Source organism: Setaria viridis, chromosome 4, assembly GCF_005286985.2.
Source record: "Setaria viridis chromosome 4, Setaria_viridis_v4.0, whole genome shotgun sequence".
Taxonomy (NCBI): Eukaryota; Viridiplantae; Streptophyta; class Magnoliopsida; order Poales; family Poaceae; genus Setaria; species Setaria viridis.
Window position 1 is genome coordinate 36,215,219 of NC_048266.2, and position 12,323 is coordinate 36,227,541.

General features: G+C 43.2%; 1 protein-coding gene across 2 annotated transcripts; it reads right to left on the reverse strand.

The window, feature by feature from the left end:
- Positions 1-3,863: 3,863 nt before the first annotated feature.
- Positions 3,864-12,093, reverse strand: LOC117853033 (L-arabinokinase). Of its 2 annotated transcripts, none has more exons than XM_034735380.2 (28): positions 11,935-12,093; positions 11,649-11,825; positions 11,493-11,576; positions 11,281-11,357; positions 10,916-10,982; positions 10,667-10,724; positions 10,505-10,572; positions 10,365-10,427; positions 9,800-9,853; positions 9,604-9,706; positions 9,390-9,499; positions 9,172-9,291; positions 8,863-8,919; positions 8,389-8,552; positions 8,141-8,300; positions 7,276-7,359; positions 6,813-6,935; positions 6,407-6,537; positions 6,248-6,329; positions 6,065-6,152; positions 5,921-5,964; positions 5,754-5,849; positions 5,569-5,645; positions 5,270-5,470; positions 5,029-5,194; positions 4,653-4,724; positions 4,315-4,518; positions 3,864-4,217 (listed from the first exon to the last, which is right to left on the reverse strand). In XM_034735380.2, the coding sequence occupies exons 1-28, from the start codon at positions 12,037-12,039 to the stop codon at positions 4,107-4,109; spliced, it is 2,946 nt and encodes a 981-aa protein (XP_034591271.1). In that variant the 5' UTR covers positions 12,040-12,093; the 3' UTR covers positions 3,864-4,106. The 2 variants fall into 2 exon arrangements, with proteins under 2 accessions (XP_034591271.1, XP_034591270.1); XM_034735379.2 differs by having other exon boundaries at positions 8,141-8,303.
- Positions 12,094-12,323: the final 230 nt, after the last annotated feature.

The window sequence follows — 12,323 nt, forward strand, 5'->3', positions numbered from 1 at the left end:
AGCCGAACTTGCAGCATTGCTTTTGACTAAAGGAACAGCTTCTGTATGCTGGAACAATAAACAACACTGACCTGGCAAACCATGGCGAGGAGTTTGTTAGCTTCTCCACAAGCGGATGCCATTTGATCCATTACCCCACAACACAAGGAGCTTTAGCAACATGATTCTCAACCTGAAAGGCTAAAAATTAGGCTCTTTTACCATGCATCTAATATGCAGTACCTATGTACCCCCGCAAAGTATAACGTACACAATTTTTGAGAGTTGATGATATATCACAAATTAATTGAACAATTAAGTTGAACATACAATTTGTATCACCGGTTCGAGGCCTGAATTCTCAAGCTGTCTTGCTTGTGTGTGTTTCCAAAGCTTCTGCTTGCGGGGGTGGTTTCTCTGAACAGCAACACGGCAGGCTTCCCGAAGGGGCATCTAGTAATTACATCCAGAATTTCAACCACAACTGCCCAGTACATGATCCTAACAAATATACACACACTACATCTATAGTTCATTCCAGCAGTTTATTTATTTATCAATATTTATCTTTGGCATCAAAGAGAATTCCAAAAGTTATGATTTATATCTTCTCTATTAATTAGTACAAGCCCGGCAATCTCTGCCGGGCTACAGTTTCAAAAAAAAAAGTTATGATTTACAGAGAATACAGAAAGACATTAAGTTCAATGAAATTCCAGGTTCTCGCATGCTACATCAATACATATTTAACAGTGGCATACTGATGTCATGAAAGATGTGAATAGCAGATGATCAAATGTCTGTGAGTAGAGTATCCAACTATTAGCTAAACTTATAGTATACTTGCACTTTGCAGCATAAGAAAGGCAGTCTACTTGCACATATTCAGGAAGGTATCATACTATCATCTCAATGCACATCAGTGCAACTTATGAGGCCTTGCTATCCTACATTCTAGATATGATGCATGAACAGAAGCATTAATGTTGCTCCATGGGGAGGTCCTACAATTCACTAAAATGAATACAAAGAACTGCCAGATTAGTACCTCCCAGTCAAAGAGAACAGATGCAGCAGTTCTCTCTCGCTGTTGCTTCCCAGGGCTCTCCAAATGATTTCCGTTGAGTTCAGATGAGCTCTTCAAAATGTCCATCGTATCTGTTAATCCTTGCAGGTCCCCATGGAGTATCTCAAAGTCTTCAAAACATCTGCTGAATCAAATTGCAATTTCAGTAGCAAAATATTTCGTCAGGAAACTGGAGATGCGTGAAATTTTTTTTGGCAAGAGCAGGCACTCACGATGCTGCAGTTTCCTCAACATTTTTCTGAGGTCTGAGCAGCACCAGTTTCTGTCTGACGGAGAGTACCAGTCAGGAATGCGTACATCTCTCCCAGGAGCTCTTTGAAGTTGATACTCTGAGACTATGGCACCACTAATAGCCAAATTTTAAAGCAGGTTTTTTAAAATTAAAATTAACTTCCATCTCTAATTTTCTATGGTCATCCATGGTAAGTATATGCTGATTTCACTTGGTCATGCAGAATCACTCACTTTATCAGGAATACATTCCTTTCCAATACCAGTGTCCTGGAGGATTTTGGTATTCAGAGCTCATTACTGTATTACTCCCTCCGTTCCAAATTAAAAGTCATTCCAACTTTATTAGATAGTCAAAGCATCTCAAAGTTTGATCAAATTTATACAATGAAGTACTAATTTGGAACAGAACGGAGGGAGTATGATGGAAGCCAAGTATTACAATGTTATCCTGATGTCAGCTTAGCCGGCTGCGCGCTAATCTTCTACCTCCCCAGAGTTCGGTCCTTGGAGGAGGCCCGAGGAGGACCCACTCGGCCGCTCCCAGGACGACGACGGAGGCGGATTCCGAGAAACTCTGCTCCGGTAGAGGTAGATCATGATCATCTCAGCGGCCACCGCGTACAGCAGTCGGCAGGAGAGGAACTTCTACCCTACCTTTCGCTGGGGACGGAGAAGGGTGCAGGATGACGAGCACGAGGGGGACGGCTAGGTGCGGCCGGGTGGTACGCGTGCGCCAGCGGCCGCAGATCGCCGGGGGAGCCACGGCGCCGTCGACGGAAGGGAAGGGGAGGGCCACTGCGGACGAGAACCAGGGTCTGGTTTGAAACATACCGGACCCAGATAAGGGGGTATTCTGCAAAAACTCGGATCGCGATTAATAGTCGCGATCCAAATAAGGGGGTAAATGAAAAATATCGAGGCTACTTTTACGTAAAACCCCGTAAAGTGGATCGCGATTATTAATCTCGATATAAATCAGGGGGTTTTCTGCAAATGGGGCACCTGCTCTTCTCTGTGGTCTCCCTCCTCCCGCCGGCGACCGGAACCCGGCGGCGATGAGGGCTTCCGACACCGACGGGCGGCCCGGTGCAGCGGCTAGAATCCCTTCGGCATCTCCTGATCTTCACCGGCCTAGGCGGGCGACGATGGAGAGGAGAGACTCGAGGACACCAATCGGCCCACCGGCCTCTTCAGTCACGCCGGAGCCCCTATCCCGTCGCCGTCGACCGGCGGCGATGGCGGATCCCGAGTTCCGGGCGACGGCCCTGCTCGGGGTGGAATCCCTCGGCCTCAGCTCCTCAAGCTTTTCACCGGCCGCGATGGACAATCGGCGGAGACAGAGGCGCGAGGAAGCCAATCAACGTCGTAAGGCCGCGCCGGAGCAGCGGAGCTAAACCACTAAGCAGCTTACTACCCTCGCCGGTCCCCGCGGCGGCGTGGTTCCTAACAATGGCGGCCCAACGCCCGGCCCAGCGCAACGCAGAACGCACGGCGGCACAGCCACGGACGTTGTCTGCTTCTGCTCCGACGACAGGTTATCAAGCTATCGACCCTGCCGGCTAGTGCTTGGGGAGCAGCAGGCCCGCCGCCGGGGACGAAGACGATGCTGCACTGACAAGTTTAACGGACGACTGGCAGTGCCTGAAGGACCCACTGATCAGACTGGCACGAAAATGTCAGCAACTTCATCGCACCAGAGACCACACTGATAGAAATACATGTCAGACAGAGCAACACGTAGGTCAATTGGTAAGGTTAGCCTGCCACCAGGTTGGACGACTCGATAGCGAGATGTTAGTGGTGACTTCGTCAATCTTAAGAATTTGCCGGCTCAATTTTTCGGAGGTGCTCATAGGGAAAGAGGTGCTCATAAGTGTAGGGTTGCGTGCGTGTATTCGTAGGGGTGAGTGTGCATACGTGTTTATGAATGTATGTACTATGTGATTCGAAAAAAAGACAAAGCAACACGTCCAATCCAATGCTGCTAGAGGAGTCGAATGGACGGTTAAACACATCTAGAAAACAGAATGTGTTGCACAAGATCTTATTGCTCATTTTTATTTGAATCTGTCTCGTCATCAACTGACTGAGATTTTGTTTTTCTATCGATCAACGTTTTCGTCCATTGGATCGAGATCCAACGATTCAGATGCATACCCTTCATATTCTCTCTTGCTTATCTTCTCTTCCCCGCTCCCCCTGGCTCGACGCAGAAAGCGAGCCACCGCCACCGTCTCCGCTCTTTCCCCCGTGATCTCCACCTCCCTGCCTGGCTCCGGTGGTGAACCGCCACCTCCGCCGCCACCCATGACCGCTACTGCCACTAACTAGTTGGCCCTCGACACCCCACCGCCTCCGCCGCCCGGCTCCAACAGCACCTTCGTCGCCTCCGCTTCCCGCGGTCTCTACTGCCTCCACAGCCGGGCGGCGAGCTGCCCAAGAGCTTCCTCTGCAGCCAGGCACTTGAGTAAGCCCAAACCTCCAAATCTATCTGTGAATCCCATCTCCATTCAATTTCTAGTAGAAATTTGGGTGACTGGTTGATGAGCAAGATCTCAATCGATTGATGAGAGTAAAACTCTTTTTATTTTCTCTAGCATCTTTCCATTGTGGCAATCTGCAACTGAGATTTTGTCCCCTCTTACTGAATTGGCAGGGCAATTGACAAATGTATCCCGAGATAAAAAGAATTGTAGTCGATGAATGCAACAAGCCAACAACTAGACTGAGGTTCTTAACAATTGAGCCATATACGTCATCTATAACACAACAACAAATGCTAAGTCCTTCGTTTGTCAATCAGAAACTAGGAACGACGGCGCCGGATTTTCAGGTAGCCGAACTTCGCAGCTCCTGGAGACGACCCGTGGAAAAGGACGGGCAGGTACCCGGTGGCAGCCTTGTACCTCTGCTGAATCTGAATAATGTCCAAGGCGAGAAACCATCAGTGTCCAACGATACATCAGACTAGCAGAGTGCCTTGTGGAAAGGAAATTATCAGTATGTGAGGTTACCTCTACGATCTCTTCGCTGCTCCTTGCGCAGTTCTTCCCGATAACACAAACTGTGCCACCGGAGCCTCCACCGGTGATCTTTGCGCCAAATAGACTAGGGCTTCCACCTTCTGATGTCGTCCTGTGTTGCATTTCTTGTACCAGATCAACTAGTCTGTCAGTCCCATCAGAACCAAGGCCACACGCGCTGTAGCTGTTGTGGCACTGCCAAAAATATGTGAAGAAAAATTTGTCAGCAGCATTGCCGCACGATTTCCTCAACTTCACGTTTACACCGTCAACCTCATGTGCAATAAGAGTAGAGAAGGTACATCATGTGAACAGAGACTTAAATTCACCTGGTACATGAGTTCTCCTAGGGCTGACAATTGCTCATCTGTATTGCCTGCTGCTAACAATGTTTTGAAGGTCTACAGGACAGAAATTATAAGAATGTCAAGAGTAACTTTAATGAAGATATTGTACTGCATAAATTCTTCAGTAGAGGGGAACAAAGTGAACAGACATTAGTTGCAGAAGTTTTTCTTTCTTCAGGCAAATTTAGAATGTTCTGTAACTTTGGATGGCACTGGGTGCATACCATATCAATGTTATCATTGCAGCATGTTTCAGGAAAGAACAAAGATTTGAAATGGTTCCATTCATAAAAGCTTTTCAGATTTAGAAAATGAATTTGATAGTTTAGAAACAAATAATCTGGTGCGGAGATTTAACCTCAACACGGAAGTTTTCATATATAGGATGTCTAGTAGGAGCCTTCACACTATAAGATCTTTTAGGATCAATAACTGTCACTGTGTCACTGTGATCTCCATATTTCTCTAAAAATGCATCTCCACTGATCACCTCTGGAATATCTTTTGCATAAGCAGCTTCAAATCTGAAATTGGGATTTTATTACTATCCATGCTATACCAGAACCACAAATATAATTGATAGATTCACTAAATGTAACCTGTGAGGTGGTAGGTTGCACAAATACTCCATTGCAGCTTCAGATTTCAGTAGACCCGTACCATTTTCTTTATAACAATCAGACTGAACAGGGGCCTCTGAAGTTGAGGATTCTGAAACTAAATCTGATGCTGCACACTTGATCATCTTTCGTCCCATGTAAGTGCCTACCCTTACAGATCCGTAATCTCCCCCTCCAACACTAATAGTTCAAGAGATTAATTCTGCAATTAGCTCCAATTTGTCCAATAACACAAGTAATGTCTCCACAACACAAGCCAGTCAGCAAAGGCTTCCTACCTATGCCGTATCCCTGAATCTAGACCCCAGAATCGCAGATGAGTTGGTATGCTAACCAATTCCTTCACTTCTGCAGGCTGCAGAAAAACTGTGATAAAACAAATACAAAAGCAGCATTGTTTTTGACAGGAGGAAAGGTAGGATCTATCAGCTTCTGTATGCTGGGACTAATAAACAACACTAACCTGGCAAACCATGGCAAGGAGTTTGTTAGCTTCTCCACACGCGGATGCCATTTGATCCATTACCCCACAAGGAGCTCCAACAACATGATTCTCAACCTGAGAAAACATTAGATCCGTAAAAGACTTGTGATTACATTATACCACCAAATTTCAGTTAAACATCATACCTTCTGACAAAGCAAAGCAAGATCCCTTGGGGTGATGTTTAAACCTATGGACAAGTAAAAAGGAAAACATCAAAGATGCTATTTAGAGACGACATGTTACCCTGAGTTCATGATAGGGTAAATAGCCATTGTAAATCTACAAACCATAGGCAGCGGCAATAGCAGACATTGTAGCAACCTCCACTGATGCAGAAGAAGAAACACCTTTGCCTTCTGGTACAGCGGATGAAACCTAGAGTTTTAGAGTAGAAAGAAGATGAGGGACTGATTGAGTGATTCAAAATTTAACATGAGCAATTGCACGCTAATCAAAACTTGGGTGATTACCAGAATGCTCATGCTGTCAGTGAACTGGACACCAAGCTCAGTCATCAAAACTAGAATTGTTCCAGCAACATAGGCAGCCCATCTGACATAGGATAGTTGAGCTTGCAAATATAATTGAGTAGTTGAAACTCTGAAGCGAACTAAAAGTTTTTGGCTTACTTTTGGGATGGATTCTGACAGAAAAACTCTCTGGCTTTCTCATAGGATATTGGTTTTTCACCATCCAAAAAATCTGACAGGTCCATATCGAAAGTCGGTGCACGGTTACTCAACTCAGAACCAAATGATACCTGTGAGGTAACCATGTTTGTAATAGGTCCAGCATTGACAAATCATGAGAGTTAATTCAAATGTAATGCAAAACAGCCAGATCAAAAGAACAACCACTTGGTAAAATGCAATTATACTAAATTTCAAATTAGCCAACATAAGCACTATTATCATGTATCTAATATGCAGTACCTACATACCCTGGCCCATGGAATACTTCCTGGAAATGGAGGTGCAAATTTTTTTTGAATAGATGATATATCATAAATTAACTGAACAATTAAGTTGAACATACAATTTGTATCACTGGTGCCAGGCCTGCATTCTCGAGCTGTCTTGCTTGTGTGTGTTTCCAAAGCTTCTGGTTACTGGGGTGGTTTCTCTGAACAGCAACATGGCAAGCTTCCCGAAGGGGCATCTAGTAATTACATCCAAAATTTCAACCACAACTGCGCAACACATGATTCAAATAAATATATACATACTACATCTATAGTTCTTCGCAGCAGTTTATTTATTTATTTATCTTTGGCATCAAAGAGAATTCCAAAAATTCAAGACTTACAGAAAATATAGCACAAATTCAACCAAATTCCAGGTTCTTGCACGCTACATACATATTTAACAGTGGCATACTTATGTCATAAAAGATGTGAATAACAGATGACCAAATATTTGTGAGTAGAGTATCCAACTATTAGCTAAACTTATAGTACTGCAATGAAACAGGAACCTGTTTCACCAGCTATTGAGCATACCTGCAAAACAAGACTTCCTGAATAATCAGCAATGCCACCCATGACATCTAAACGTCCAGGTGCCCTTGCTATATATATTTCCTTCTGCAAAGGAACCAAGTGGAAAACCATTATAACACACCATTCAATATTCAGCACTTCGAGTGATTTACTTAAGTTATCCATGTACATAGCAACACTCTAACAAAAAACAAATTAAAGTAATCAGTTATTGTGCAAAAGAGAGATTGATAAAAGAAACATGTTCCTTGAAAATGAACTGGTTCTTAAGTTTATGTAATAGAAATTGTGATACAAGTTGAAACATGAAGAGCTATGTAATCCATCTTATCTTATTAAAATACCACTATGCTGTGTTTTATGATAAAATCTGAAGCCTAAAATGGTAGATTGTCACGTGAATTGGCGAATTCATATAGCCTGCAAAATACAACAAAATGAACTCTCCTGTAAATACTCCACCAGTATGAAAAGTTTTTAGTGTTAGTTGAGTCCCTGGTTCCCCAAATGATTAACCTGCAATAACACCTATAGCTTCCCCAATTCAACCAGATCCCCATGAGTGGGACTCTGCCCATAACATAATTGACAGATCCAAGACGTGCTCCAGCAAGTAAAGGACGTTCTAATATATATTGGTTTTGCTCGAAAGGGATCAGCAGTTGAAAATGAAACTTTACAGCATAAGAAAGCTGGTCCACTTACACAAATTGGGAAGGTATCACCTCATTGTACAGCATTGCAACTTATAAGGCCTTGCTATCCTACATTCTAGATATGATGCATGACCAGAAGCATTAATGTTGCTCCACGGGGAGGTCCTACAATTCACTAAAACGAATACAAAGAACTGCCAGATTAGTACCTGCCAGTCAAAGAGAACAGATGCAGCAGTTCTCTCTTGCTGTTGCTTCTCAGGGCTCTCCAAATTATTTCCATCAAGTTCAGATAAGCTCTTCAAAAATTCCATCGTATCTGTTAATCCTTGCAGGTCCCCATGGAGTATCTCAAAGTCTTCAAAACATCTGCTGAATCAAATTTGCAATTTCAGTTGAAAAATATTTCATTGGATAACTAGAGATGTGTGACAAACAAGCAAGAGCAGATACTCACAATGCTGCAGTTTCCTTTGTTGCAACATTTTTTGAGGTCAGACCAGCACTTGTTTCTGTCTCCGACAGAGAGTACCAGTCAGGAATGCTTACATCTCTCCCAGTAGCCCTTTGAAGTTTATACCCTGACACTATGGCATCTTGCAGTCTTCTTGCACCATTAAACTGTAATTAAAGATAGACAAGTTGTCTCATGTTACTATCTTAAAGTAGATTTTTAACATATTGCTTCCACCTCTAATTTCTATGGGCGTCCATGTTAAATATATGATAATTTCACTTGGCATAGCATTAGAAATTTTCGAAGAGGTTATTTTTCAAAAGAAAAAAGCTAAAGATCTTCCATTAGGATTTCTTTTTTCACATGAGCAACAAAATCTATAAAACTTCAGGATAAAAAACATAAAGTTACATAGATGGAAATGGTAGGTATGGAAATAAATTGACCGCTCAATGATCATGCAGAGTCACTCACTTTATCAGAAATACATTCCTTTCCAATAGCAGTGTCCTGGAGGATCTGGGCAACCACCTGAATGGATAAAGTATTAGCCTATCCCACAAAATTATATAACTTCCATAGGATACAGATGATTGGTATGCAGAGCTCATTATTATGATGGAAGTCCAGTATTACAGCGTTATCCCGAGGTCGACTTAGGTGGCTGATTTTGCATAAATGCAAATGTTATAATACAAGTGACTACAGAAATAGTTTGACTTCAAGCTAATTCAGACATAAAAACATCAATAAGATATTGGGCATGTGTAGAAAAAAAATTACCTCGCCGCCGTTTATTGGGCCATTGTAGCATGGTTGAAGTGTGAGAGCATGAAGTAAGTAAGGTTTCCAGTGTCCAGCAAGAAAATCACTTCTGATCATCTCAATGCTGTTTTGGTAGTGCTGAAATAGAACGAGATGGGGCAGAGCATGAAGGCATTTTTAACAGAGCTATACATAAGTTACTCCTAGCATGGTTAAATGATAAGATATGTTTCAACCTCAAGTAAATTTCGCAAAAATGGTTCTTCATTAAAGTAATCTCTGTGAACAAACACAAGTGGTAGCTTATAAGCTAAAACCTCACTTGCAGCTCCATATCCAATTTTTCCTATAAACAATGAGAGTAAGTATATGCATCTAGCAAGAAAACCCAAAAAGTAGAAAACTAGTAACCAGGCAATCAGCGGTGCAACATATAAGATTGTGATGTACCAAGCATGCAGTCAGATGCCGCTATAACATCAGGTGTGTAAGCATCTTTCGCAAGCTTAATGAAGTTCGGTGGAACCTCTTGAGAATCAGAAGCACCACAAACCTTACATGAAGAGGGAGCTAAGTTTAGCCAATCACATCAGTTAGCCACTTTTCAGGAGATATATATAGCTGTACTCTAAAAAAATAAACATACCAAACAGATCCAACCATCAGGGAGCCATTCTTGCTTCAGTTTCCATCCTGCTGGCTGGGGGCAACAGCACACCAAATATTTCATTATGTTAGTGATAAGTATTGTGTAGTTCACATAAAAACTTTGAGCCACATAATAGAAGAATGGATCAAAGCTTTTGAAGAAGCATGTTACATATACTTAATGATGATGTGTTCTGCTAAAAATTAGAAAGAAGTAATTTGATAATGATTCAAGTATTGCAAGGGGCTTCATTACAAAATGGTGAGGTTCAGGTAATAGCTAATCATAATGTTTACAAGTAACTAAAAAGGCATCGCTCCTTGATTTACATAACAGGTAATGAGCACCCTAAAAAAACTATCGAAGGAATCATAATAAAAAAAGTGATCAACAGATACTGGCGCAGAAGATATGAAAGCTCGATTCTGAGGAATCAGATGAACACGCTAAATTAGTGAATGTAGGCACTTCAAATTAACCGCATAAAACATTACCACATGAGAAAAAAAAAAGAAACATATGCCCTAAGCTTATCAAATTACCTATATAATAAGTGACCCACCTGCCCCCCAAAATTAAAAACGAGCACCTTAGCATTCTCCTCAAGTCCAAGTTCCTTCCTCACCTAATAGATCAGAATTGAAACATGTAACTAGGAAACAATAAATGATGCAGAATATTGTTCTCCAGCAGAACACAAACCTCAGATCTAGATTTGCGCAATCCTCTTACAATGAGAGGCACATCAATGACATTGCGGAAAGCCGGCACTAGGGAATGAAACAGCACTCTATTTTCATGAAAGCTGAGAAAATGGGAACAGAAATTTTAAGGAAAAAGAGAAGATAAATATAGTTGACATACTTGGGCCATATCCAGGTAATCGAAGTAAGATGTCACAATAGGAATAATCTTCTGCTATCTGTAAATATAGATGAGCTAACTGATTATTGAATGGGAAAAAATGTCTATTGCCATAATATGCGCATAATTATACATTATTAAAGAAGAAAAGTTCTAGTGAGTCAGAGCATATTTGCAAATAATCTACAGATCAGTATTTGGACTCATTCAGAAAAGGGTAAACTATCCTGACGTTAGTGAAAACATTACCTGCCAAACAATAGATCGGTGATGATATCCAGCATCCATGATATATTCAGAATATATGAAGTCCCAGCTGCAAAATGCAAACAGTCAAACAAAAGGTGAACTTTAAGCTGATAAATATACGTTATTCTTAAGTGAAACTGCAAGTAGGGTATCCTTAAATATATCAATATTTGGTCAGATGACATCGCAATATCAACAGAGACTAGAAAATTACACAATTCTGACGGGATAAAGTACATCTCAATGCTATTATCATCTATTGAAATCTCCCCCGGATCGGAAAGACATCAAACTAACCAAGGCAAGGTGGAAAAATGCTCCAATCCTAAGACTTAACAGCTGGTGGGGAATATAGTAAAGCTCACCTAAAATTCCCAATGCATACAGAGCGAACGCCCATATCTGCAGCCACCCTGCACACCACAGGAACAACATCCGATACCTGCACCAGAAGCACACCATGACCCAGTTCACTTCAGGCATTGCAAACACGACGCCTAGTATTCCCTTGTAATAACATCGCTTTATATGCATCGATTCAACATGGACCGAATCACAAAACGGCAGCAGAATGTACCACTAGGTCTGCCTTGATGGAGCTCAGCCACTCGGACTCGGCCCTCACGATCGACTCGCGGGGCACCACGGCCGCCTCACGATACTGCATTCCGTAATCAGAGTATCAGACAACAGCCGACACGAGACAATGCCGGAATGGAGGATCGGGATATACCTTCTCTAGCGTGGCGAGGGGGTCGACGGTGAGCGGATCGGCCTGGACGGCGCCGCAGTCGAGTAGGACCCTGCGGATGCGGAGGCGCGGGGACCGCACCTCGGCGGTGAAGACGAACTCCGGCACGGCCGTCGCCACGTGCACCTCGTGCCCCGCATCGACCAGGTGCCGCACCACCTGCGATCCGCGGAGCCACAGAAATCGGACTGAGACTCACTTGAGCAGCGAAACGAACGAGCGGCCGGTGGGGGTCGTAGCCGGAATGCGCGTGGCGAGCGGGACTGACCTCGATGGCGCGGGTGGCGTGGCCGAAGCCGTGGCCCGTGAGGTAGAAGGCGAAGACCAGGCGACGCGGCGGCGGGGAGCGGTCGGCGCCACCGGCGGATGCCATGGCCGACGCGAGGACGAAATGGGGGGAGCTTGGCTTGGGATCCAAATGAGACGAGACGATGGCGTCGCGGCGGTTGGGCCGTAGTAACTTTTTGGTGGGACCCGGGGTTAGTTGACTAGTACTACACGACTGATGACTGATCCAAGTAGCAGGTCCACACCACTCCCACTGCAGTTTATTCGGGTCAATCCTGTATACTCATTATTTTTTACAAGAAACAAGTAAAATTATTGATGTGAAATATTTGTGACTTTCTTATTTCAACTAAGAGTAGATTAGTGGAT

Coding starts and splice junctions, on each gene's coding strand:
- LOC117853033 (XM_034735379.2), bottom strand. CDS start 12,039: ATGGCATCCGCCGGTGGCGCCGACCGCTCCCCGCCGCCGCGTCGCCTG. Junction 8,553..8,862: donor AGGAATGTATTTCTGATAAA/GTGAGTGACTCT, acceptor CTTTAATTACAG/TTTAATGGTGCAAGAAGACT. Junction 4,519..4,652: donor TAGGAGAACTCATGTACCAG/GTGAATTTAAGT, acceptor TATTTTTGGCAG/TGCCACAACAGCTACAGCGC.